At 42.3% G+C, this 26004-nt stretch overlaps 1 protein-coding gene across 7 annotated transcripts in view; it reads right to left on the bottom strand.

Moving 5' to 3' along the window:
* LOC138202067 (protein outspread) overlaps positions 1-25425 on the bottom strand; it is a 50019-nt gene extending 24594 nt beyond the window's left edge. For 5 of the 7 annotated variants that reach the window (XR_011178623.1, XM_069155766.1, XM_069155767.1 and 2 more), the window contains exons 1-5: positions 24542-25425; positions 22154-22231; positions 20023-20088; positions 3418-3569; positions 1641-1725 (exon numbers count right to left, since the gene is read on the bottom strand). Coding sequence is in view for 6 of the 7 variants with exons in the window: in XM_069155766.1 (XP_069011867.1) it covers positions 1641-1725; positions 3418-3569; positions 20023-20088; positions 22154-22231; positions 24542-24661 (501 nt within the window). In the remaining variant the exon portion in view is untranslated. Of the gene's footprint in view, positions 1-1640; positions 1726-3417; positions 3570-20022; positions 20089-22153; positions 22232-22953; positions 23123-24541 lie in introns of those variants that run through there. The other 2 variants (XM_069155773.1, XM_069155770.1) reach the window with 2 other exon arrangements.
* Positions 25426-26004: the final 579 nt, after the last annotated feature.

Genomic DNA, 26004 nt, shown 5'->3' with positions numbered 1-26004 from the left:
CATTGAAACCGTTATTATGATAATAGTCCTATACAGTCCTGTTGTTTTATGTCTACCTACCAAGGAGAAATCTTACTGCTGCAGTTGTAAGCTTGCTCTGGCATGAATACTGCATTTTATTCGCTATGGGCGTTGCGTGTCTGAAGGATGTTACATGAATGACTTAAAAGGCTCACTTTGCTCTCGGACTGCTGAAAGCAACTTTGTCTTGCTTTCTACTTGCTCAACTTTGAGTAGATATCCATAAGACCATCTGATCCACTGCCCTTATGTTTCTATATTTATTCTAGACACGTTATTTCTCTCTAAAGGGAAATTCTCTTCCTGGTTGCCTCAACAAAGCAGTAAATGTGCAATGTCAGCTAATAAGCAGTACGACCAAGATACAGCAGCCAAGTCCCAAATTTTCCCTTACGGGCTCACAGACCTAAATGTGAGTCTTTTTAAGACTGTGAGGTCGCTAATAGGCGTGAAATCAGTCAATGTTTATGGGATCCCTCCTGGACATTTGGAGGTTCTGAGTCCTCATCCCGAATTCCTGAATGTGACCGGTCTGACTGAGAGTGTCCCAGGAAAAAAAAAAAAAAAAAAGACTTCCCTGCTTTGATCAGGCTTACAAGGTTAATAACGGAACAGGCAGGAGAAACCTGGCGGGTGAGACAGCAGCTGCTGTACATGATAATGAAACACCAGAGTGCACCAGGAAATGTATGTCAGAGGATCACGGCCACATTGCTGAGAGCTGCTGATGAATGTTGTCATAGTAGGCAGCTGCTATCATCTCCCTTGATTGTTTGCTCAGGAATATTTTGACAGCTCAGTAATGTTTGCTGCCGATTAACCACGTGATACTGTTTTTGTATCTACAAAACCAGATGGACATCTTTGGAAGCGTAATTCAAACATTAGTAACTTGTAGTAGTTCCTTCAAAACACCCATGACACTAACAAAGACCACTGCAATTATGTTGGACAACTTTGAGGCATGCAGTCTATCAGGACTGGCACATCACGAGAGTCAAAAATACAAAACTAGACCGTATGAACTGTTGAGCTTGTTGCTGGCAGAAAAAACAACACATCTGTCTCTCTCTGAGGGGGGGAAAAAAACTGCTGTAGTTTGAAAGGAATGAGAAGCCTCCATACTGCATATTTTAATGGTAGAGGTCATTCTTAAATATATCCTTTCTTTGTTTTTGAGGAGTGCAGTTGGCACATGTGGATAATTTATAATGTTCACCATATCTGAAACAGTGCTGATCTGAAATCACAGTTAGTTTTAAACTAGAATCCCAAAATGGTTCAGAATCTTTCCTTTGGAAATACTTCAGCTATAATACAAATAATGTCAAACAAGCACAGACATTAAGAATGATATTCAGAGTTGATGCTGCAGGACTGTACTGATGTATATCATCATTGCTCATGTGTTTCCGGATTTTTTTTTTTAGTTCTCATGGGTGATGTTGCATTTAAGAGCCAATCCATGCACAACAACAGAAAAAACAAATCGTAGAAAAAACATCATACTTAAAACAAACATTTACCTTCATCTAAATTTGTCCACTTACTATTTTTACCTTGTTCAGTGTGAGAGGATAGAAGCCCTTTACCATGGAAAGTGTGAATGAGTGTGTTACCTGGTGAGTGGGTGGATCAACCTTGCGCTTTTTCTTCTGGTTCTGTTTGTTGGTCCTGGGGTACACAGTCAGAGCCTCCTGCCACCTGTGAATAGCAAAACAGTGTTATCTGAACACCAAATGTGGACTATAACAAACTGCACCCACGGTGGATCAATATATGACGGGGAGAAAGGTCTCTGTGGCAAAGAATAAACAGGTGTTCGTAAACAGTTACAAAATGATACTTTGATAATACAGGAAATTGAACATTTTCAGCTCTCTGAAGAGCTGAAAGAAGAAAGATGAAGCTTTTAATGCAGCAAAAGGGAACCATGTCATGGTCTAATCCCTTTAGTGGCAACACAAACCATCTTAGAGCCTTTTATTTTCCCGTGGTAATTTATGTTTGCTTTATTTATCTTGTCAAGATTAATGCTTAATAACATTTAACTAAAAAGGTAATTCCATGTGGATCATTAGCAGCTCTATTTTAGTGGGTTTATTGAACCATTGCGCTTACATGTAAAAAGCAAAAATATTTGATTTACTTCAGCAGCAGATATACAGTAATACTACACCATTCTAAGGGTATATATATAAATCATTTGGATGAATTCTAAACCCGAAGCAATCTGCAGAAGTTTGAGTAAATTGCTCATTCTTGGGTCTTGACTAAAGCTAGACTAAATGCTCTTGTGGTTTTTGTTAACAAATGGCTTCAACAAATGTTATTTGTTCAGTGTTCTGGATTTAGACTAAGACAAAACTAACATCTCCAGGGTTTTGCCATTTTCAGAAAACAACATAAGTTGGATCCCATTCATAATGAGAGAGCTGTCACTTCTCACAGCTCCACACACATAGATTACATTGAATACTTAAAAACTTCAAATTAAACCCTGTTACATAATCAATCAAGTCGGTGACTAGAGTGCAGAACATTCATGCAGTATCGTGATATTTTTCTCATCCACCCACTTTCTAAAGAGTGAAAGCCTTTGACTGTCACACTGAAGGCTGTCATAGATGCAAACCTGTGACGCGGTTGTAACTGAGTGCCCACGTACGACCGTTTTCATACTGTAATAATGAGTCAAAAGACATTTAAAAAGGAGCTTGACATAACCAGGAAAAAAAAACATACACACACATTCTTTCTCTTACTAATGATAACCTTGCGAGGGCTAATGTGGTGTACTGGCCTAGAACCAACACATGGAAGCCAGATGATAGGAGAGTGGGAGGTGTACAGTGATAGAGCAGGTAGCATAACGAGGAGTGGGTGTTGTGAGTCACACTTCCCCAAGAATAGCCATAATATGTGTGCTACAGCCAGGGAGGGAGAGTGCAGTGCAGAAGCACGCTTTAAATGTGCAGCAGCGGAGGAGAGGCACAAGAGACGATTATATTATGAAGATTAAAGTTTGCAAATTGTGATCTGTGTCCTGGTGTATAGGTGTTTGTGAATACAAGGAGAGGGCTAGAGAAGCAGGGAGAGAAACCAGTTCAAGAATGTGCACTGTCACTGCAGTCTGAATTGCAATCACAGCCCAAAGGAGACAGTAGGGGGCAGAACAGTTTTGGCTGCCACAGCAGTTGTGAACAACTATTCCCGTCATCTCTGTCATCCTCATCCACTCAGCCCCAAAAAACGGAGACACAAAAAACATACTGCACAACTGAAGGGTTATTATTACAATTATTATTTGTACAGACTAAATGAGAGGATATCTATTTGAAAGTCCTATGATAACAGACCATTACGGTTGCTATGGTAGCAGGTCCCCCGTCTTACCCGTTGATGATTTCTTTACACTCCGCCCGTATGAAGTGCTCTTTCTCCGGTGTCAGGATGCACAAGGAGTTCTTCTGACCCGTCCTGGACTCGCCATCGACGACATCAGAGCACTGGTTCATATTGATCGTACCCTGGGGTAGTGTGCTGGGCTGCAGGATCACAACAGAGGCACAAAGAGAAAGTGTTAAGTGGGAAAGAGAACAGACGTGTCCACAAGACCCTCCACATGGCCTGCCTTTTCACACAATCCACCCCAGCATCCTTTTTCATGCCAAGCTTAGCACAACACACCGATATAACACTGTGCAAAACTAAATGTTCCTGTTAGGGCTTGCTTTGATATTTTTGTGACTTGAGATCTGTGTTGCAGTAATTAAATAACTATATTGCATATGCAGCTTTTTGATTCAATAGCAGTAGTGTCTCTCTTGCAATAATAACTTTAGATGGGAAATTAGGCAATATGATATTCTATTTGGTGAATTGTTGACACTCAATCCAGACCAAGTTCCAAATCAACACAATAATAACAATGCACTTTTAGTAGCAGTGAAAGAAAAGGATTTTCTTTGAAAAAGGATTTTCTTTCACTTTTTAAAGCGAAGTTAACAAAGGGTGGAATCTAGGACAAGAATATTTGAAGAAAAATCTAACAATGCAGAGCGAATTTCGAATAAGAGTTTTGCTTGAAATTCCCTTCCCTAATTTCTACAACTAGAAAGAGAATGAAAGTCTGTTCCATTTATAAACCGTGCAAGTTCATGGGTTCACGGCGCGGTTTTCAGTTTAATCTGTCTGATGCCGAGCTGTGAAGTGCAAACTCAGCCACGCATACTCACATGGATGCCATCTGTCAACCATAAATAAAGTCACCACAGCACTTCTAGAATAATACAGCTTTGTGTACAATGACTTCAGGTTTTACATGCAGGTTTATGTAAGTACACAATGGCTTTGTGTGCAGGTACGGCTCATTTACAATGAATGGAGACATTGGAACTCTACTTGGAACAGATAAGATAATCTAGTTATAGTCCACTGCACAGCTCCGAGTATACCTGCTGTACTTGTCAAACAGTTGTGGCAAACATATGCATACTAAGTGCATTAGTTAAGAAAACACTCGTGCAGATGCAGATTTAGAAAGAACCTAGAGAAGGCAAATAATTGCACATAAATTATGAGAAATATTACAAGTTCAAAAAACGGACTTTGATTTAGTCTGACCCCCAAATGACTTGCACAAGCCTTGAGAGAAGCCTTGATAATTTTATGTTGACTGAGGGATTTATATTTGTTCAATGAAGTAAATGAGCACTGCGTAACTAAGCACACTGCGAATGGCCAGCTGTTTGAACAGCTTTCGGGTCCTATCTTCATTGCACTAAGCATACAGACGGAATGATAGACACCAAAATACCACAGCAGTTCTAAGCTTTAAGCACCAGGCCACAGACGATAAATTACAGCCCTGAGTAACTCGGCATATATTAGGAGATGGCGCTGGAAACGAAATTAAAAGGTTAGCTAGTGACCAAATAAATCTGACTCGAGGACCCAATTTGTGCGGCATAACTATAGCCTGTCAGCAACAGAGCAATTTAGGCCTATGGAGGGCCTCTAATGTGGACAGAGAAGTCAATAGTTAACAGTTTGTGGGAATCCCACCCTGAGGGCAGAGCAGAGCCCCCGTTTACTTCGTCACTGTTAAGTGTCACTTTCAGTCTTATCCCCTTTGTCTACATCGTAACAGATAGCTGAGTCCAAATTTGGCACAGCAGATTGGAACAAGAAGGATCGTAGGTTAGTCCAACTAGACTATGAGAAAGAGAAAAATGGGAGACCTCAACATCTAGGCAGCATGGTATGACAGGTAGTATGACCTTTACAACTTCTCTTGCATTGTGGTAAAATAAGTGTGCCACGGAGGTAATCACTCTGTTACCATTGTTTTGGTTCAAGTTCTTATGCCCGTGACTTTAAAACGGCCCGTCACCGAAGGGCTCTTGACACTAAGGTGAGAGGCCAGGGCAACAGCCGGGCTTGACACACAGACGGACAAATAGACCTTGGGACAGCTGGACAAGGACCTGGGCCTGCTTCAGACTGGCGTCAGCTTGACCTGAGAGCCCTGTCACTCTCAGACACAGAGACAGCAAGAAGGTTTGAAGACAGAGAAGGGAGATTAAGTCTTGAGCTGGTGGTCAAGGAGAACAGCAGTGCAGCAGGCAAAAAAAAAAGTGGGTTTAGTGCACTGTGACTGTGAACTGCTCTGCCATCTGTCTGTGTAAACAAATCAGAAGTACACCACACACATGGGCTTGTCCTTGAGTTGGAGTCAGAAGAGGATAAACAGCAAAATATTTCAAATTCTGAGAACCGTTGTACAAGCAGCTTAAGGCCCCGGATATATAATCACTGCATGGATTCTCTCAGCCTCAGTAAATAGATTAGAGACTGACAACAGCTTTTATTTAAAAAAAAACTATTTTCATAAAGCTGCTCACCTCTGACAGGGATTTGACTGCTTCTATGTAGTAGGTGGTGGCAGGGTGGGAGTACAGTAAATGTGTTGCACTAGAGCTGTGTGGCAAACACACTCCTCTCACATGTGTGAACCCTTCCAGCTCCAGCAGTCAGCTGAGCACCAATACACGCCCCTACTTTGGGCCAGCCACCGCAGCTCTAGCCCCCAGACCCAGGCCCCCCGAACCCACACCTCTCTGTCACCTAGCCTAGACCCAGTCCACTCTCCCCGGGCCATGGCTCTCCACAATGGGCCCTTTGTGTTTCAGCACCAGTTCACACAATGTGGGATTGTCAGCCGCCACAATCCACAGAGCCACTCCTCCTGTTAACCCTAGGCAAGGAAATAAGCGCGAGACAAGAGGCCCAAACAAGTGTCCTTTTGTGATCAGAGCAGGGAAATTATGAAGCCAGCATAAACTTATTCTTGTTTCTGAAGTTGCTCAGACAATAGCATGAATATTGTCTCGATGGGAGTCATTGTGTGGAGTCTCAAGGGGAGACAGGGACAAATTAGAGAAAGATTTGGTTTCTCTAGTCCAGTCTGTGATATTTGAATGAGCAGCCACATGTGCCGTCATTAGAGCTTTCAGAATAATCTTGACAGGAACGCTGTCCTACTGTGACAAATATCATATTGTTAAATCCAGTACATAATGGACTACTGATTAATTGTGAGCATTCAGTATTTAACCGAACATCGATGTCCCAATTTTACCATTTTGTTTTACCAACCGGTGGTACAATTCCTGTCCAATTGTAAAACCTTCGAAAATTTTGAAAACAGTTATAATAGCTGTAATAAATTGCTTGCCATGCAAACGGACTCACTTTAGGTAATATTTCCAGTTCACAGGACAAACATGAGGTGCAACCGATTAAGACCAGTAAACAAGATCACAACTAGGATGCTTTTTAATCCGAGATTCTATGAAAGTTTTCCACTGCATTTGTTTAGGACCATCTCTCCTCTCCTTAGTATACACCATGCATATGTCAGTCCAGATGTGTAGCATTACAACAATGTTCATTAGGAACCAAGTCTCTGTTTAGAAAATGATAATTAGTGAGCTCCATACATGCATGAATGTCTTTGTGCCCTTGGCTTCCTTCACTCTTGGCCATACCCCAGCTTAGCAAAACATCCCAGTCTCCCTTATGACACAGTGGAAGAAATATTTGCTTCTTTTGGCAGCTGGCTGATGGTCTACTTTCATTTTTGGTTGCAAAGCAAATTCCCTTCCTCTGCCATCAACATTTTTGGGTTTGACAGACTCATTTCTGGTCATGGAAAGCAAAAGTTCAGTTAAAGTGACTCACTTCAGAGTGTGAGGGAATGAAGCTGCATTTTACTATCTGAATGAGTCACAAATTGCAATAGAGTTTTCAATACATTCACTTAATTTTGCAATAATTTCCTATCAGTGTGACTACACCTAAAACCAAGTTAGTTATGAACACCTGGATGTTGATTGGAAACATCTGGTATCTGGTATCGGGTGCCAGTTTGTCTACCAACCTGTGTGGGGACAAATTCAACTGCTATGACTTCACTCGTTAAGTTAGATTACTCTTCTTTAGACATGTACCAGCAGGATTCTCAAGTACTGTTTCCAAGTTCTTCTTTCTGCATCCAAAGCCATTTGACTTTGATCATTAAAGACTCTGGAGCCAAAAGGAAAGCTGATGAACTGGCACTGCTTCATCCTGACTCACGAACATAGGCTGGAATCAGGTCTCTTCAGGGTCCATCCTCTGTTCATTACCAACAGCGGCAATTATGCGATAAATCTTTCCATAGCAACTGAGGATAACAGAGGTAAACACACATTTTTGATACCAGTAAGCATGCCAACAACCAGCTGCAGGGAAATATCCTCAGGTGCCAGATGGATGGAGTCACCTTTAGTCTTGCTCCAGAGGACTATCAAACCACTGTCTCTCTCCTTCCCAAGTCCATGATAATCACACAAACACAGTTATACATAGCAATCAGGGCAGGAACTAGAGCTGACAGATTGGTCGTGGACAAGATTACAATCATCACTGTCCCACAGTCCTCACGGTCCTGTAATTTTACCCCAGTATCAAGAACACTTTAAGTCAGTACAATAACACAGCCTCAGCTGTAATGCCATCCCCGACCCCTGTCTTTACTTTAGATAAACATATAGCTCTATAATAATCAGGCCTAGCCATATGGTGGATATTTGACATCTTCCTGAGCAGGGCCAAGTACAGTCCTCCAGGCATTCTCAGATACACCTCACTCCGCTGGTATGTGTTCAGGAGTTTCAGATGGTTACAAAGCAACGGTGCTGCAGGAACACTGTACAACTAAACAGAACTGGAACAAAAATTCAAACACGACACATTTCACTTATTTGTACCAGGTATATCAGAGGGTTTGTGGGTGGTAGCAGCACTTGTCTTCTTACAGAGAATGGTGAGAGGATGTGGGTGGTTTAATGCTGCGTTAGGCGGCCAGCAGCCGGCAAATGAAGAGGAGGAGGAGGAGGAGGGCGAGTTGGATGATGAAGACAATTTTTCTCTGCCTGTACAGTAGGGTTCTTTTCAAATGAAGGCTAGGATTGTGCTTGGTCAATCAGATGCAACTGTACTAGAGATATGTGAACCAGATCTTTGTGGCACTACACGGTAGAATAATTACTACTGTGTGGCTACTAAAACAATTTATCTATGGTGCAGCATTGTTATTCAGCAGTGGTGCTGATGACTATAGCGGTAATGTAATGTCTGTAATAATAATGACTGCGTTATAAAATACAAGAAAGGGCAGACAGAGTGTGAGAAATCTGTCAGTCTGTGTCTAGGTGGTGACAGAGTAGATGGGCTGGCTGCAGAAACAGGTGCTGGAGTCGAGTTGTGTCATGTTGCCTTGGCTGTTCAGACTCAGACTGTCTGAGAGGACTTCTTGTGAGTGCATGTGTGGTTTTCCCAGACAGGTAACTTTGTCCTTTCTTTGCTATTCAACTCCCTCTGATATTTGTCAGAGCTGCTTCTTCCCACTCTGCACCGTGCCAAAAAGCATGGACATCTTCAGTTCAATCAATGTGTTCATATTCATAATCTTTCTTCTGCTTGTTGTTTTCCTGTTCTTTTCTGTGATTAATTAGACCTCTGTTAGGTCTACTTGTCTGTTTTTCACTTGAGTTTATACCCTCCACTCCATTGTACAGGCAGTGCTATCTAATTACTGCATGCGCTCGGTCAGTGTATTTGTTGCTTTCTGCTATGTAACCAACAAAAAGCAAATAAAAAACAATGCGAAGACAGTAGGATAAAAACGAGCTGATAAAAGTGATGGGACAAACTAAATATGCAGGCATTTTAGTTTTGTCACATGCCCTTATTAGCTACCCAAAACCTTTGCTGGCTTAGCCTTAAATGCAGAAACGATATCACACCGATGCCACAGTTGGATCTTAAAATCAAACAAACTCATTTACACCAAGCGCCAATACAAGCTCACTGCAACTGGTATTCTTCCAAGTCCAATAATGACTGCTGGAAGCTCTGTGCAGCGGACTGGTTGAAATTTGCAACACTACTATCAACCGTTGTTGGTTGATGTGCTCACTCACTGACTTCTAGTGCAATAAACTCTAAAGCTGCAGCTCTTTGATCAGCTCTCGGCTCTATTGCAAGAAAAAAAAAAAAAACTCTCTCTCTCTCACGCACTCTCTCACACACCCCCACACCCACCCACACACACACAAAGTTGCTATTTGATAACAAGGTGCCCTAAAACAGCAGTGTCTGAACTGCTGCAGCATCCCATAAGGTGCTCTGACACAGCACTTTGAAGTAGGCCAAGGAGAACAGGCACCCATTCTATGTTTCGTCTAAAAATATTCTAATCAGACAAGAGGTACATAAATATCATTCAATCCAGCAACACAATTAACAAGAAATCAGCTTCCGCATCGCAGTCTAGGTGAAGAAATTACATAAGACATGCAGGGAGGCTTCAAATAACTCTCTGATAATGACTGCAAATCTGCCAAAGCCTCACTAAGTCAACGCAAATTAGCCCATCAGACTGAAGGGAAGGGATAGGAAAATGTTCATTTGGGAATTCAGCTAATACCTCAATTTTGGAGCAAGCTGTTTTTCCACAGGGCTGAAGAGCAGCTGAAGAGCAGACCCAGGCCTGCTGGTTAGCAGTTAACCTGTCAGTCAAAACAGTGCTGACAGCACGTAACTTCAGAGGCAAAGAAAAGACTCATCAGTGCCAAAACAATTCTCAAGCCACTCAGCTGATACCTAAAAAAAAACACTTTTTTATACAAAGACCTTCTCAGAATAGATTGAACTTCTTAAATGCACAATGCAAATAATCAAGAAAGCCTTTACCTAAATAGAACACAGTATTTGATTAACTAAATTAAGGTCAAACCAAACTGTCCAATACCAAGTTCATTAGTGTAGAAATGTAGAATGGAGACCATCAGAAGCAAATGAAAGGTTTTACAGTGTTTTCTATTTAAGGTAACACAACAACTAAGCCATTATAGCTTAGATTATAAGGTTTGTTTTACAAATATTTGTTTGAGTTTTAATTTGATCACATACAGTGCATTTTTAAATACATATTGTAATGATGATATTCTGAAATTAAATGAAAATGCATAGTTTTTGATGCACTGCCCACCACCCACACCCTACCACAGCACCAAACCCCTGCAGAAACCTAAGAAAACCCCTGGTTAAGATCAAATATTAGGATATTTCAGATAATCTCCTCGTCCAACATGTGTTTAGCTGAGAATAATATGTTGCTCTGTAAAGAAGAAAACGCTCAAAGTTTACAGAGACAACTGGGTTGTACTTCACGTAGTTCTGACTCTTCAGTTGATACACAGATAAGATGACGTATCTTTAGGTTTCATGATTTTTGTATTTATTTGTTTATTTCACTGGCGCACATTGCTTTTTATCCAATTTAATGTCAGTTTTTTTTTGTTTTTTTTTGTCATTTAGTGGTTAAAATGTCAAAAGATTGCAGTTTATTTAGGTAAATGGAGATTCTTTTTTCTTTTTTTTTGCTTTCTCTTTAAAGCTGAGAGAAAGCACAGAGAGCACTAAGCTGATTAGGCTGCTGTGGCTGGAGGTAGGCCAGTCCATGGCTGCTGGAAAAGGGAATTTTGGGCCAGGTCCTGAGCAAGCTAGAGTGGGTTATTAAGGAGAGAGTGGCTCACCCAACAACAATTAGCCACAGGCCAAAATACTTAAGTTGTGGTAATGTAGATTTTACAAGAACGGCCCACTCATGAAACGAGGCCCAAAATATTAGTAAAGATTCCACTGGGAGATATTTCCACTTAAATATCAAACATTTCTAGCTGCAAACGTCTAACATCACATATATTCAATGTCCTAAACTTGCTCTTATACTTATGCGAGTTGTCACCAGACCCAGGTCCAAGGCTGCACTTTCTTTCTAAAAATATCTTGGCTGCAGAGCCCCGACCTGAACAGGTGGTTGGATTGGCAGTTCACCAAGCTGAGGTCAAAGGTCAAAGGTCATCCAATACAACTGCACCTGTTGCAACGCCGGAAGACATTGGACAATTGGCCAATACGAGGCGTCACTAGGAGGCAGATTGTTAGACAGCCAGTCTCAGGGCAGGTTACTATCGGACTTCATCCAACCGAGATGTCACACTGCGGTGATGTAACTAATCAATTCTGCCATCCATCTCCATGCAGGATTGCTTAAAAGCCGGATTTAGTATAGTCGAGTTGAACTGTGTTTTAGGAAAGAATTGTGTATCTATATCTAAAAACAAATTATATACAGTAAATATACAGGCAGACAGTGGTAGTCCGTCACAATAGCTGTACACATGCAGACACCTTCCCACCTACCCCACTGTTTTATTAGTGCCTGTCTCAGAGCTGGCCAACCCCTCACCCTGATACTTTAAATGAAACCTTTTGTCAATGCCCTGGTCTAGTGTTTAGAACAAACTGAGCGAGCAGTCCGTCAGGCCCTGTTTGGCTTTATAGACAAGGGAGGGTTTGAGGGGGGGAAAGAAGTTACACAATACTGGTGGTTGCTCCCTCCAACACAAATGATTTATTTGCCAGACAGCGCTGGAATGGAGGACCGAGATACAAGAGAGTGGCAGTATACGTGAGAGGGAAAAGGATGGGAAAGTGAACGGGACTGAGTAATGGAAAAGTAAAAGTAAGGACCTTGCAAGTGAGAGCGGACACTGGTTTAGCCAAAGCCTCCTGGAGCAAACCTTTCTCTGGCTAATGAATGGCTGGAAATGATTAAAAAGAACACAAGAACGAAGCAGGGTACAAAGAGAAGGATGGCAAAAAAAAAAAAAAAAGAAGTTCTGAAAAACAGCCTTTTAAGTACTTCTCACCATGGCGCAACAGTGGACCACCATCAAGAATTTAGCTCAACCCCACATTGCAATCATATTCACCAAGAGAAATTAGAAAGAGATTTCTAGCTCAACATCAACTGGAATCCCACATCAATAGAAAGCCGATGCTTTACCCTTTTGCTAGGAGCAAAATGGTACTGTTTTACTCAAGGTGCTGAGAGACCAAGTGCCCTGCGTTAAATGATCCTGTCCACACGCTCACGCAGCAGTGAACACGAATATAATTATAGACCTTAAGGTTGAATAGAGGAACCGTTTCTCCTTGCTTACCGTCTACATTAGTTCAAGCACACTGTGAAATAAAACCTTTTAACTAATGGCTGTAAAGAGTGGGGAAGTTGTTAAATGAAGACAATGACTTGCTTATTAGTTTGAGATAGTTTCCAAAGTGCCTTGGGTTTTGGTCCAACCTACAATATTTTGCCAATTCATATGTAGAGTTAACCCAGTGACAACTCTTCTGCTGATCCAATTAAAGAGAGCGATCAAAGCTCATTCGTCTGTGTTTGAGTGTGCATGGTGGAGAACAATGCTGTTTTACTGACTCTAATTTGTCTCCAATAAAAGTAATTTGAAATCTATTATCTTTAGACTCAATAAGCCCTTTAGCTATGGACCACACATTCACAATAAATGCGGAATTTGGGATGAAGGAGGGGAAAGTCTGTGAAAATCTAACCTTGTCGATCACATTTTACCTCAGAGTTTGAAACAAGAAAACCACAAATATATTTTGTTTTAAATCGGCTGAAGACATTGTTTCTTCATCATTTTCCATGAGTTTCTGTATATTAATCAAATCAGGTTTAAGATAAAGAAAATAAGAGTGCCCAATACGGGTGGCATGTAGAAAGTGACTCACTCGGGCTAACCTCAGGAGTTTAATGTTCAGAGGACAGACTTGATCCTGAGCCAAACATTTACTGGACTTCTGACTAAAGAAATGGAAATGTCCAAACAGTGAACAAGTGGGGGAGATAAGATTTTTTTCTTATCTTGGTCACGTCCGGGACTAAGATTAAAAAAAAAATTACGAAAGCAGAGGCAAAAACTGAAGCGCAGAGCGTCAGTCAGAGACAGATTGGTAATTTATGAAGTACAAACACAACACAGCTTATCTTCTACGAGATCCTGCTCTGTGTTCAGTTTAGTCAACACTCTTTGTAGTAGTAAGCTTACATCAATGTCAGTAAAGTTTAGTACACTAAAAAAGTAGACGCGTGTAAAGAGTCACCTGGCAGACGGTGACGCAGTCACTTCACAGCTGCCAGAGACTTAAATCCAGTTTATTGTGTTGTGTGCCGTTAGCTCAATCGTCTTTCATGGACTCAAACTGAAACTCATTTGCTTTGATCTCACAGGGTGAGGCTGCAATGCATGCTTGGTTAGGGAAGATAAGGCCATTGACATTTAAAAAGAACAACTAAATATAGTCCTGTCTTACGTTGCAAGGAAAGAAATGATAAATCACATGGTTTGCTGATAACACTTCTAAATACACTTTTACATCACAGTGAGTGTTTTCCTGACAAAACTTTTACCACGAAAGCAGTGGGTGTGGTAGTTTAATTTTAATACATGTTACCATGACGTGAGCTGTTCACATGTGTGCATGAGGGGGGCCTGCATATTTGACCTTTATTTAACCAGGTAATATCAATTGAGAACCAATTCTCATTTACAATGATGACCTGTCAGCACAGTCCACAGACCTGAGGTGCATTTTTTTGAATGATGGGAGGAAGCCGGAGAACCCGGAGAGAACCCACGCAAGCACAGGGAGAACATGCAAACTCCTCACAGAAAGGCCCAGGACCGGATTCGAACCCAGTACCTTTTTGCTGTGAGGCGACAGTGCTAACCACTGCACCACCGTGCCGCCCATATCACCGGACAGGGGCTCAACCCGCTCCACCAATCGGAAATTTTGGAGTATTTTTTCCTCCCAGTTTAGAATACCTAGTTCTGTGTGCACCGCAGTCCCTTGACAGCCTGGTGAGGTTGGACAGCGGCACCCTGGCCGACTGCAGCAGGGCACCACATGTGGTATGCTGTCATTGTTTGTCACTGTACTTTTGACTCCTACACCTACACAGTGGTTTCATCCACTCACTGACGATCATTGTGAGGAGCCTCAGTCGGACAAAATTAAACATGGCACTGACATTGTCTTCAGTGCAAAGGGAATTGAGAAAACTGAAAAACAGTGATAAAAATGCACATAAAAGCAAAAACCAGAGGATGTGTTTTTATGACTGTATTGTACTGGGTAACAGCTTTGGGACGTGGGGTTGCTATTAAGTTGAATGGCAGTTACGGCGTTGTAGACCCTGATTATTACAAGCTGTATGAATAGCTGTTCCCATGGTTTTGTGGCTCTGTGCGATGGGTACAGTGACCCCGCTGTAATCCATTACTGTTTACATTCCAGCAGATCAGTTCCTACTGGAACCATGGGGAAGGAAGGGCAGGGGTTAAAGAAGACTCTCACACACCGTATCTCTGCAAAACCAACAAACGCCTCACCCAGGACCCGCACTTAGTAAACGATCCACAATGATGCCGTAGGGAAGGCTGGTTGTATCCACAAGAGCTGTAACCAAGTCCTCATTTCATCGTGCACTGTAACGCAAACTCGTAAGTGTGAGTGGAAGGCTGGAGCACCCATGCAAGTTTTCCTGATTTGATGGGTTGGGGTGGTCAGCATCCACTTCCTCCCCGCACAGAGTGCCTGGAGGCAACAACACAGCTCAGAGGTCCTGCCCACTCATCCATCCCCTGGAAAGCTCCCCTCATTCCCAAACCAACACGAGACAAAAGCTCTCCAAAATTGGTTAAAAATAGCCCTCAATTTCATCTTTCGCGGGGCTGGAGAAGGGAGAGCGTTTATGCATGTTTCAGCGTGTCAAAAGGTCTTGCTAGATTGAGGGAAAACACAGGCTGAAGTTGTATATGCTCGTGTCTGAGAGATTCAGGAGAAAGGCAGCAGGATTGTGTGTCTCAAGTTTAAAGAATGCACAAATGTGTGGGAAATGGAAGGAAGTTTGTCAAAACGTTCAGAGTTCTTGGACAGTGCTTTGAGGCAGAGGGCCACTATTTGAATTCCAGTAAACACAGGAAATTAATTGATCTAAGATGAAATGAGAATGACTTCAACAGCTGAAATGTCATGAGAACATCATGTTCTTGTTGGAACAACAAGGGATATGGCTGAGATGCAGGCAGTCACCGGCACTCAACACAGTCTAAAGGCAAATGCAATCCAAATGTCCCTGAATGGGCCTTTTGTGTACTGCAACTCAATAGGTAGCCGCATTTCCTTTGCAGGTATACTGTGCTTGTTCAGTCGGGGATTCGGATGCATGAACTGACCAGCATGAAAACGCAGAAGGCCTCCAAATAAACAATAGACATTGCACCTTTAACAGTAATAAAAGCTCATCAATGCGGAAGCCTTGTGATTCAGAGTGAGCTCATAAACTACAACAGATACCGAGACATTGCAGAGAAGAAAATTCAGATCACATGATGAGGTGTGGGTGTCAGTAAGAGGGAATTACTATCAGGTCAGAGCACGGTCAGTGGAAGCAGGGTGTTATGTGGTATATTTAAGACTGCATCGTGAAGCAGTTATTAGAGTGTGGATGTTGCTCTTTTTTAACTAACGCTAAATGTCAAAGTGGCTTTTCAGAGAGTCTTTCCTCACCTACATACCTGCCCTCACCACAGGGTGATAATGGATTATTTTTGGGTCTATGAGTCTCTCTCACACCAGCTAATTACAGTTATGGGATTTTGTCTTTTTCTTGGCCTCAAAATCATTATTATTGAGATTTTCTGCTGCATTTAACAGCAGAAATATGATCAAATATGAGTGTCACTGCTGATTTTTTTTTTTTTTTTAATTTATATTATATTATTTAGCACTTGAGACGCTTCATATCCTGGTCAATTCACACAACTGTGAGAAAAGCATATGAATGAGAAACTTTGCACCGAGTGTCACACAGTAACGTAACCGCGAACGCACTGTTGATGGGAAGATGCAAGGAAACACAACTGCAGTGAAGTTGGAAAGATATTGGCAGATTTGAACTTCGAAACATCTTTTCAAACTAAGAATATTAGTATAACCAACAGGAGACCATTGCTGCGTGAAGTGATTCAAGTTAATTCAAGAAACCAGGCCGGATAGGAATGAATTACAGCTCGCTAGCCAATAGCCAACACCAAGTGGGTGTAAACAGTCTCCCGGTGGTTGATACGGGTCAAACAAAAAACGGCTCATTTGTTAGTCAAATTTGAGTGACATTGATGGTTGTTAATGTATATTTTTTGTTCAGTAGATTTCAGTAATTTTTTAGAAAGATTATACTTTTATAATCTCCTCATATGCTCGTTACTGTGCACAAATGTACTATACAGTATGTGCTTAGGCCTCTAGGAGCTCATCTGATGCTGGCAGATGTGCACAAAACGTGGGGTTTTTTTTTGTGGGCATGACCTTTTTAAAATGTAAAAAAAAAAAAAAATTGCACATGACATTAGTATTATTATTATTATTATTATTATTAAGACCACATTCTCTCAACAGTGTTAAGGTAACCGAGTTCTGCGCACAATGATCAGTTTAAAACTTCTCAAAACTTGCAACACCTGTTCCTGACCAGGCCTGTGCAGTCAAGCACCCTCTTTTACACACACACACACACACACACACACACACACAGCTCAGCATAAGCTGTGACTTTTTCCAGTCGTGCCTTGCCGCATTTGTTTTGATGCTGTGTGTGACGTTTCTGTCTCCAGCTGCTGTAGAGAGGCTTGTTCACCATGTGACTGAGCCCAGAGACGAACCTCAGCCCACACAGTCGTGCTCTGCTTCCAGAAGGTTCTGTCCTGCATCGCTACAGTCGGGACAGAGACAGCGAGAGCTCTCCACAAAACGGAGAATCTGCCCCATGCTACACGTACCATGGTCAACTGTTGCTGGACAAAGGGACGAAACATGTTGCCGTGGCAACACTGCCCTGCCAAAACTGTGTTCCGTTGCTCTGTGAAAACTGAGCTTGTACATTCACCAAATGTTATAGACTGAACTGAAAGTGGACTTAGTGAGTAATTCTTATCTTATTTCCGTATTTACAAATGACAAATGAGGCCGTCCTAACAGTAAATTTCAGCGAACTAACTTAGCCACAATGCATTTTCCCTTTTTGGAGGCCTATGCCAAGAACAATCCACTAAAGCTGCACTAACACATTAGCCTTGCATGGCAGCACATGTTCTATGCAGGCCCACATTTTCAGCCATTCAGCCTCTCAATCCTTCCAATCAGTAGCAGAACACGTTTCTCTTCATCTTGCTCTTACTGCTAACAGTTTCTTCTTTTTATCACTTCTCTCCTGCACATAACAGCTCTTCAAAGCTACCGCTGCTCTTAGCATAAAGCCATCGCAGTGGTGTCTCATGTTGGGTGTTCACTGTAGGTGGGCAACCCCAAATCAGGGACCCCAAGTGCCGTGATCTCTCCTAGGTTTTTTGCGAACCCATTCCTTTCCCCCCAAAGCCATGCCACATCCTGCAGGTTGGAACCACAGACCATCTGGGTTTGGTTAGGCCAAGACAGAACAGCCATAAAACCAGGCTGAGAGGAAAACAGAGGGGCAACCTCCTCATCTACAACCCCAACTCATGCTCTCAGATGGGGGTTCTGATGTGGTCTGGAGGAACATTATACTGGCGAACGTTGGCAACCTTTAGATTTGACCCCATGTCACTCACAGTACAGCTTGAAGCTGATCATAATGCTGTTTGTGGTTACTTTAGTGTCCTGCACCGAACATTTCAACTGTTTGTAACGTGCATAATAATGAATGTGAAGCAGCCCAACGTCAATGACAGGCATTTCTATGCCAATTAGCCAAGTTTGTGCAGCTCTTTATTCGACAGAAAACAATTATTCTAATGCGCCTGGTGTGACAAGTGAGACTCTATATTTAGTGTCACTTGATATTTCCAGCTCCAGACCCTCGCTACCCCGTCTTCTTTTGATCCTTCACTCAGAACGGAGATGAAAAGATGAAGGGTGACATCCAGAGAGAACGCTGAATGGAAAGAGCACATCCGCCTCTTGCCTTTGTCTCTTCCTGTAAACACATCATCCGTCTTTCTTCCGGTGTCGTCGTCATCATCATCATGTCTCATCAATGCAGTTTATTGGCTCCATTTATGAAACATTAACACCAGTCGAGTATTTCTTGCCTTGTTTAGCACAATTACACCGCTGATGAATTGCTTCTGTGGCACATTATGCAAAAAGTAGTCGTTTAATATAGCAGACTTCTATCGCGAGAATGCGATGACTGTGAAAAGCACAGAAAAGGAAAAAAAAAAGATCCACATTGCATCCCAGCTCCTGCTGCTTTTATTACATAAAACCTCTCAGTATGTCTGTAGCCTGCTGGAGAATTCCTCGTACAACGCGAAAGGGTCAAAACCAATAAAGCAAGTGCTGTTTCAACTACTTCTGCTTTCACCTCATTTCAAAGCACATCCCACGTTCCGGGAAAATAAGCTGTTGAGCACTTTTTTGGATCAATCAATATTCACCGGCCCACATGCTCCGCTGCCTATAAAACTAACAAACTGTACAGCACTGAAACAAGTGGCCTCCAAAAGCATGAACTCAACAAAGACACAAAGTCAGTCTACATATTCTTTTTATGACTATTATACAGATACTATTATACAGATATTCAAAAACTGACACCAATCCCTCGGAAGCTTCCTAACGTCCTCGTATTAAGTGGCTTTTCCAGTTTTTCTTCAGCGCAGGAAGTTGCCACGGGGCTCTTGCACAATTCGTGTGCAGTGTATTAGCCACTAAAAACAAACACACACAGCTCGGCACATGACTTTTAGTATCAACACCATGTGGTGTCACTTCATTCCTTTTGACACTACCGTCCTAGTTAGCTTAGTGTTTAGCACGTTCACTAAATACTCTGTTGTATGCAAGAACGCAGTGGTGTTAACAGTGTGGTGACGGCCTGGTCAGTTGGCAGGGAGCCTGTTATACTCTCCATGAAGGCCTCAGACAGAAATAACACAATAACTGCATCTATAATGATGGCTACTGTAAATGATCAAACAGTAATCAGGGCCTTTTTTTTTTTTTTTTTTTTGAGACAGGTGATAAAAGATATCGATAATCTTTTGAAATTCTATATCTTTCTGAGACACTTGCCTGTTTTGTGATCAGTTCCTTGTGGTTGGTGCTGTTTGCTGGTAATGCAAACTCGACACTTCCAGAAGATTAAGAGAATAAATTCACTTCCCTTTCATTGATATATATTATCAGTTTGATTAACAGGACAACACAGCGAAATCGCAGCATAAAATAACACATCTTAAATTCAGAGAAACGCATGTAATGCTTATGTGTCAATAGACAGTGCATGATGCTGAATTTGCAATGCAAGCCATTATAATACATATATAGTATGTTGTTTTGTTTGTTTGAATGGACCACGCCTTCAGAAAATAATGGATAAAGGCCATATTTCAAATGTAGCCTTTATTATATTTAGGTATTTTTACTCGGAGCCGACAAGAATCAGCAGCTGACGGGAAAAAGGCTTCAACTCACCATTTCGTCCAAAGCGTAGCGAAGTAAGCCATGCTCGTAGAGGATAAAGAAGCGTCTTTGCCATTTCTGTAAAAGAAAAACCAAAATTCTTGGATCACTGACATCGTAACATAGCAGATATCAACCTCAAATACGCAACCCAGAAAACCACATCATCATTATATAAATGATGAAGCAACATGAGAAAATGTGTAAATATTTATCATGTTTGATAGCAGTCATCACACAGCCAGCTGTAGCCATGCCATTTTAACAAGACTGTTTGATGTGTGGAAAGATTTTTTTCATTTATAAAGCCAGAGATTTTTTTTTTTTTATTGGATCTGTAAATAAATCTATTGTTGTTCCTTAAATTTGGTATACACCTCAGGGTGTAAAGACTTGGCCAATACACTAAACACTTACAAGAAAAACACACACCAGGAAACGAGTCTTTGGGAAACAGCCAGCGTGCAGTGGCAACCACGTTCTTTGGCACACTTTGTGCACAAACCACATCACAGAGCTTTCAAGCTCGCACAAGCTGGACAACATTTGATCAACATGCATCAGCTGCTTCGGATCACCCCGTTTTCAGATTGCCGTGTGAGGCAAGAGGGCCGTAAACAGAACACCGATCAGAAAACCCGGGTTTTCATGTCCCAGCTGAATGCAGGTTGAATCAACCGGGTCAACACTTTCACAGGAGCTCACAAGATCCCACTCCAGATAACATTAACCGTGACCAGATCTCTCCAACAGGATATACATGATAAAGGCACGCATCTGTGGGCCAACTGTATCAGGTCCTTCTGCACGAAGTAAATGGAAGCCAGCCTATTGACAACACTGAGGCCTATCGTATTTCTGAAACTACAAGTTCAAAATGAACACACAGCAGGTCACTTTATCTTTCGGCTATAATGGTAATTCGGTAGATTTTTGCGCAAACAATATGGTGACCGTTTCCGTTGATCTGCATCCATATTGGTTCGATCAGCTCTCCAAACGGCCACCCCGTTTATCTTAATGCGCCGTTTTGTCTCAGTGTTAAATTTCCTGGGCTCCTATTCCAGCGAAGCCCAATCCATGAAATATTGAGAGCTGCTCTGTTCTAGGGGACACTGGAAGGTCTCAGTAAAAGTGCTGAGAGGCTTCACTGGTGAAAAGGACACTGCAGATACATCCACAAATTTGAAAGAAATGAGACATAAGTGTTATAAAAACCGCTATAACAAATCAATTATAGCATCCCAACCTCAGTATCACAAAATAGAGCCACGGACGCACAACTCTTTAAATTAAAGTGGTCCTAGAACATGACTCATCATACACGTCAGCACTTTTTCTTTGTTATTTGTTAGTCAGTCTTCACCTGACCAATCTGCTCACCTCAGCACTACGTACAAGCCATCAATTATACCCTCAGAGTGAGAAGCTGACTGTAAGAATAGGCAGGACGTATCAGTGATGATGTCGAAGCAGCAGCAGACTGCTGATGGTAGATCCAGAGGTGCTTTTCCCAAAACCCATATGGAAGCCATCAGCGTGGCTGTGAGAACTGGGACCTTCCTTCTCCTCCCCCACAGTTTCCCAAGTGCTTTTTTGGGATGCGCCACCACAATATAATCTGGGAGCTGATAAAGGAAGGCTCCCATTACATGATGCTCGGGCAGTGTGATTCATGAACTAGTCAATATTGGGCTCATTAATGCCTGACAATGACGCTTCTTCTGATAGCAGGCCAAGCCTCCCACAGGAATCTGCTGATTCCAAGAAGCAGCTACTGGAGCCACAACAATAAAACCTCTTGTTTGTCGAATGGGTGCCAGAATGGATAACACAATTAAAAGGAAGGGCTAGTGCATTGCCTTTTTTTTTTTTTTTCCACATATCGGACACCGTCTGTGCATCCCTGATACACTAAATTTGCCCATCTCGTATTCAAAACACAAAACCTCTCAGAGCTGCTCTTCAAATCAGCAGAAGTTAAAGACAACGGGTCACATGCAGCTGTTCCCTTTAAAGAATACCACTTCAGTTTCAGGGATGTTGTGAAGCGCTGCCAAGAGCTCATTTATTAAACAATATGCTGTTCTAAACACATTTAATTTCAAGTCCAACAAAGGTAAACACTTATGAAACCACTTACCCGAGATCTGTGTAGGGGATTGTCAAAATTGGTTCCCTCGGGTGCCAGTAGCAGCCATCCTCCATATATAGGTTTTGCCTGGTGAGGAGAAAACACAATTACAGTGTTGAAAGCAAACATTAAAACAGAAACATTCCCACATTGATCAACTGCTCACTGATGTGCATTTTAATTCACTGCAGATGTCATTGCAGGCTACTAGTTTAGGCTACAAATTGTGACCCCAATTTCAGGCAGTTTTACAAAGGCGCGCGCACGCACACACACATTTTAGTTAAACTCAAGGAAGGTGTGTAATAGTGACTAGTTGCCTTGTGTTGATTGTAGGCTACATTCTCTAGCTGGCTTTATTCCAGAGCACCATGCTGCTCTGGGAAAAAAAAAAAAAAAAGGAAAGGCTAACACACATGATTTTCTCTCTGATCCTCTAAGTCGGTGGACTGGTGGGTGGAGGGGGAAGCAAGGGGCAGAAGTTAGCAAGAACAACAGTGGATGAGAAGCCGAAGAGAGGCGGCTGAGATCTTGGAAGCTTTTTGCGGCTGCAGATTTGCAATTCAAACTTGCACCGAGAAATGCAAGTTGGCCTGGCAGCCTTTCTTAAATTGTTCTGGTACCTACTTGAGCCGTAGCCACACTAGAAGTCAGCACGTGTTTGCTGAGCCCAAAAAAAAAAAAAAAAAAAAAAAAAAAAAAAAATCTGCATAAACACTGCAGGGTTGGGTGTACAAGGAGAACAATTTTTCCTTGATGTTTACACTCAAATCTTACCTACACCTAAAGAGCTTAGCAAATTTAAGCACCTTACGTAATGCAATTGCACTCCCCGGTGTATGGAACAGTAGCTCACTCATAAAGTCGAAAATCTCTGACATTTGTAGCCGCCTGGCACCTTCATGTCTCTCTATCGGGTTTTGATTACAGTCATAACTTTATCCTATGTAAGGCCAAGCAAATCCACCATAAAATCCTCTTTCGCTTTGATTGCATGAGGCACCGCGCATTTCTCAGCTGAGTGATTTTGTAAACAAAATGACATAACAGGAAATTTCAATCATAAGTCCCAACTATAACCTTGGGACAGTCAAGAGTTGGAACAGACTTGCAAAAGAGAAAAACCCAGACACTAAAGGAAATTTAAAAAAAAAAAAAAAAAAAAAGCCTGACAGAAGAAGGCAAATTGATAATGCGAGCGAAGGGAAGGGTTGAGAAAGAATGAGATACTGAGCCGCTCGCTCTGTCTGTGCCTGTGGAACAAAAGAGTCTGAAAGAAACCCCGAGACTCAACGCAGTTAAGAGAAATGTCCCATCTCTCCCCTCACATGACCTGACAGCAGCCCGAGTGGCGAGTCCCCCCCCCCCCCGAGACAGAGAAATAAGCGAGCTGAATCTGGGTCATTTTTTTTACCCTTCGATGGTTCGGTGGTTAAACGGAGTGATTTGATTCTGCTCGTGTGCGTTCCTTTGGCGATGGCCTCCAAACCTCTTATTACCTCCCATCATAAAAGACTACGTACCACTGACGTGAAGAGGCAAAAAGGAATGACAGAATGAGTTTTCTTCTGGCTGGAAACATGCACTGAATGAGACTTTGTCGTTGGAGGTCTTCACCAACAACATGAGGTGTCTCGGGTGTTACGTCTTGGACGACCAAATTACTTCTTTCACGAATGCGGTTATTAAAAAAAAAAGGTCGGTAGCCGGTGGGTCAGCTGGTTAATTGAGGACCACGTCCATCCCATTAGTGCAACGTCAGCTAACTGAAGCATCAGTGTCATGTAAACTGTCAACCTGGATGCAGGTTGACTCTTAACCCGTCCCACTAACCAGCTTACCAAAAAGAAACGATCACCATGTGGGTCAACGGAGCTCGGGGGTGCCACCATTCACAACCTGCATCCACGAGCTGGACACAGTCCACGAAAATCAAGCTGTTCATTTCACACAATAATATGATCCTCTGTCTTAACAACCTCGGCACCATAAGCAGTAAACTTTACTGTTTGTTGATTTGGGCACAAGAGCCGGTGTGGTGAACAATAAAGGTGAAATGGATAAAAGGAAAGTTTTTGGCAACTGTTGTTTTTTTTTTTTGTTTTGTTTTTAACAGATCAACAATATGATTCAACAACAGCAGCTGATAGCAGGCTGCAAGGCATAGAGCCGGGTAGAGAGAGGCCTGTATCAGCATGAATTAAGGTCAATATACGCCCTCGGGCTGGAAACTAATTATGCCCAATTAACGTGACCTTTGCACTTCACGGTCTATTGACACGTGACAAACCGTTTGAAATGAGCACGTCACAGGGAGAGACAACAACAACAACAGGCTGTAATATATAGACAACATCAAAAAAAAAAAAAAGCATCATAAACATTTTTTTTGTTCACCTGATTCAAGTCTTCGTCGTTCAGCAAATGTGACTCTCTGGGCTTAAAGCAGTTCTGGCATTTACTTTTGTTGAAAATGTTGGCTTGAAATTTCCGACAGGGATTGTCTTTGAATGACATGGTTCACGGGAAAAGGCGAGACTTGATACACACCAGAAAAAAAAAAAAAAATACAAAAAAAAAAACTTCTCGAAGCCTGACGGGTCCGAGTCAACTCGGGTGGTGTATATTTTTCTGGGACAACCCCATCCGAAGTCCATTCAATAGGTTACGAGCGTATCGTTCACCTGTCCCAAGTTTACCTGAGGCGGTGAGTAAAACCTCTCGTTAAGTGATCTCTATGACGGTCATCGTGCGCGCCGGGGGGGGGGGGGGGGGGGGGGTGTCGCCTCCTGCAGCCAAACGTGGACCCGCTCAACTTTTAGTTCACGAGCTGAACTCAGAAGTTGTCAAATAAGTCGTCGAAAGCGCGCACACACACACACACACACACACGGAGATGTACGCGGGTTTTCGTCTTTTAGCTCCGTCCTCCGGCGAGGTGTCGACGTCTCACAGGTGACATTCTGCGGGCCTCGAGCTCACGTCAAGGGGTCCCGTCCAGCCTCCATCGGGGCGGAGCGGACGGCTGCACCGGGGGACGGAGTCCACTTTGGCCCCCTTCTCCCTGACTCTCTATCTAACAAGTGACACCGCGGTCATTACCGTTAAATCTATCTCACCGCCTTTTAACGTCTTCCCTTTCAAAGGCCGGACAGCGTTATCCAACTTTGAGAAACGCCATGTACGTGGCTTGTCACGCCGTCGGGTCCACAGCGTCGGGTCCCGGTTGGCACTGATACGCAGTCTGCGGTTGATGTTTTCGTGAAAATCCTCGTTTGGGCCGGACATCCAGTCGGTGGAGAGACGGGGCGGTGCTTAGGGAGAGAGTGGCGTGTGACTGACAGCGACCTCGGCCAATCGCGTATATCGACACGCCCACAATCCAGGCAGCGTCTCTAACTGTCCAATAGAAACCTGCCAAAAGCTCTACCGTTTTCTCTCAAGCTAGGTGGCCTTTAAAGAGCCCATGATAACAAAAACTAACTCTCATGCAAAACTCAGATGTTATTATATTTGGCCTGAGTTAATATGTTTAATTTCAAGCTGTAAAAATAGAATACGGGCTTTATTAATATAATTATTATTATTATGATTATTAGTAGTAGTAGTAATAGCAGTAGTAGTTGTGCATATTTTGAATTACTTTTTACCAGCATGGTGGTAAAAACATCAAAACTGTCAAGTACTGCCTCAGATTAATGAGTAAATAAAACAGATTTATTACAAATATAAGGCTCACATTGATTAACTTTAAGATTAATTTACAAACTAGTTGACACTTTGATTTGACTTTTCATTGTGTGTGTATCCAAAAAGTCTGAAACTGTACTACACAGAAACGTTCCCTTATGAAATAAAGT

Source organism: Embiotoca jacksoni, unplaced genomic scaffold, assembly GCF_022577435.1.
Source record: "Embiotoca jacksoni isolate LCO1_2020_lvr unplaced genomic scaffold, fEmbJac1.0.p SCAF_20, whole genome shotgun sequence".
Classification (NCBI taxonomy): domain Eukaryota; kingdom Metazoa; phylum Chordata; class Actinopteri; family Embiotocidae; genus Embiotoca; species Embiotoca jacksoni.
The sequence above is the reverse complement of the archived record's forward strand: the minus strand, read 5'-3'. Positions and strand labels throughout refer to the sequence as shown.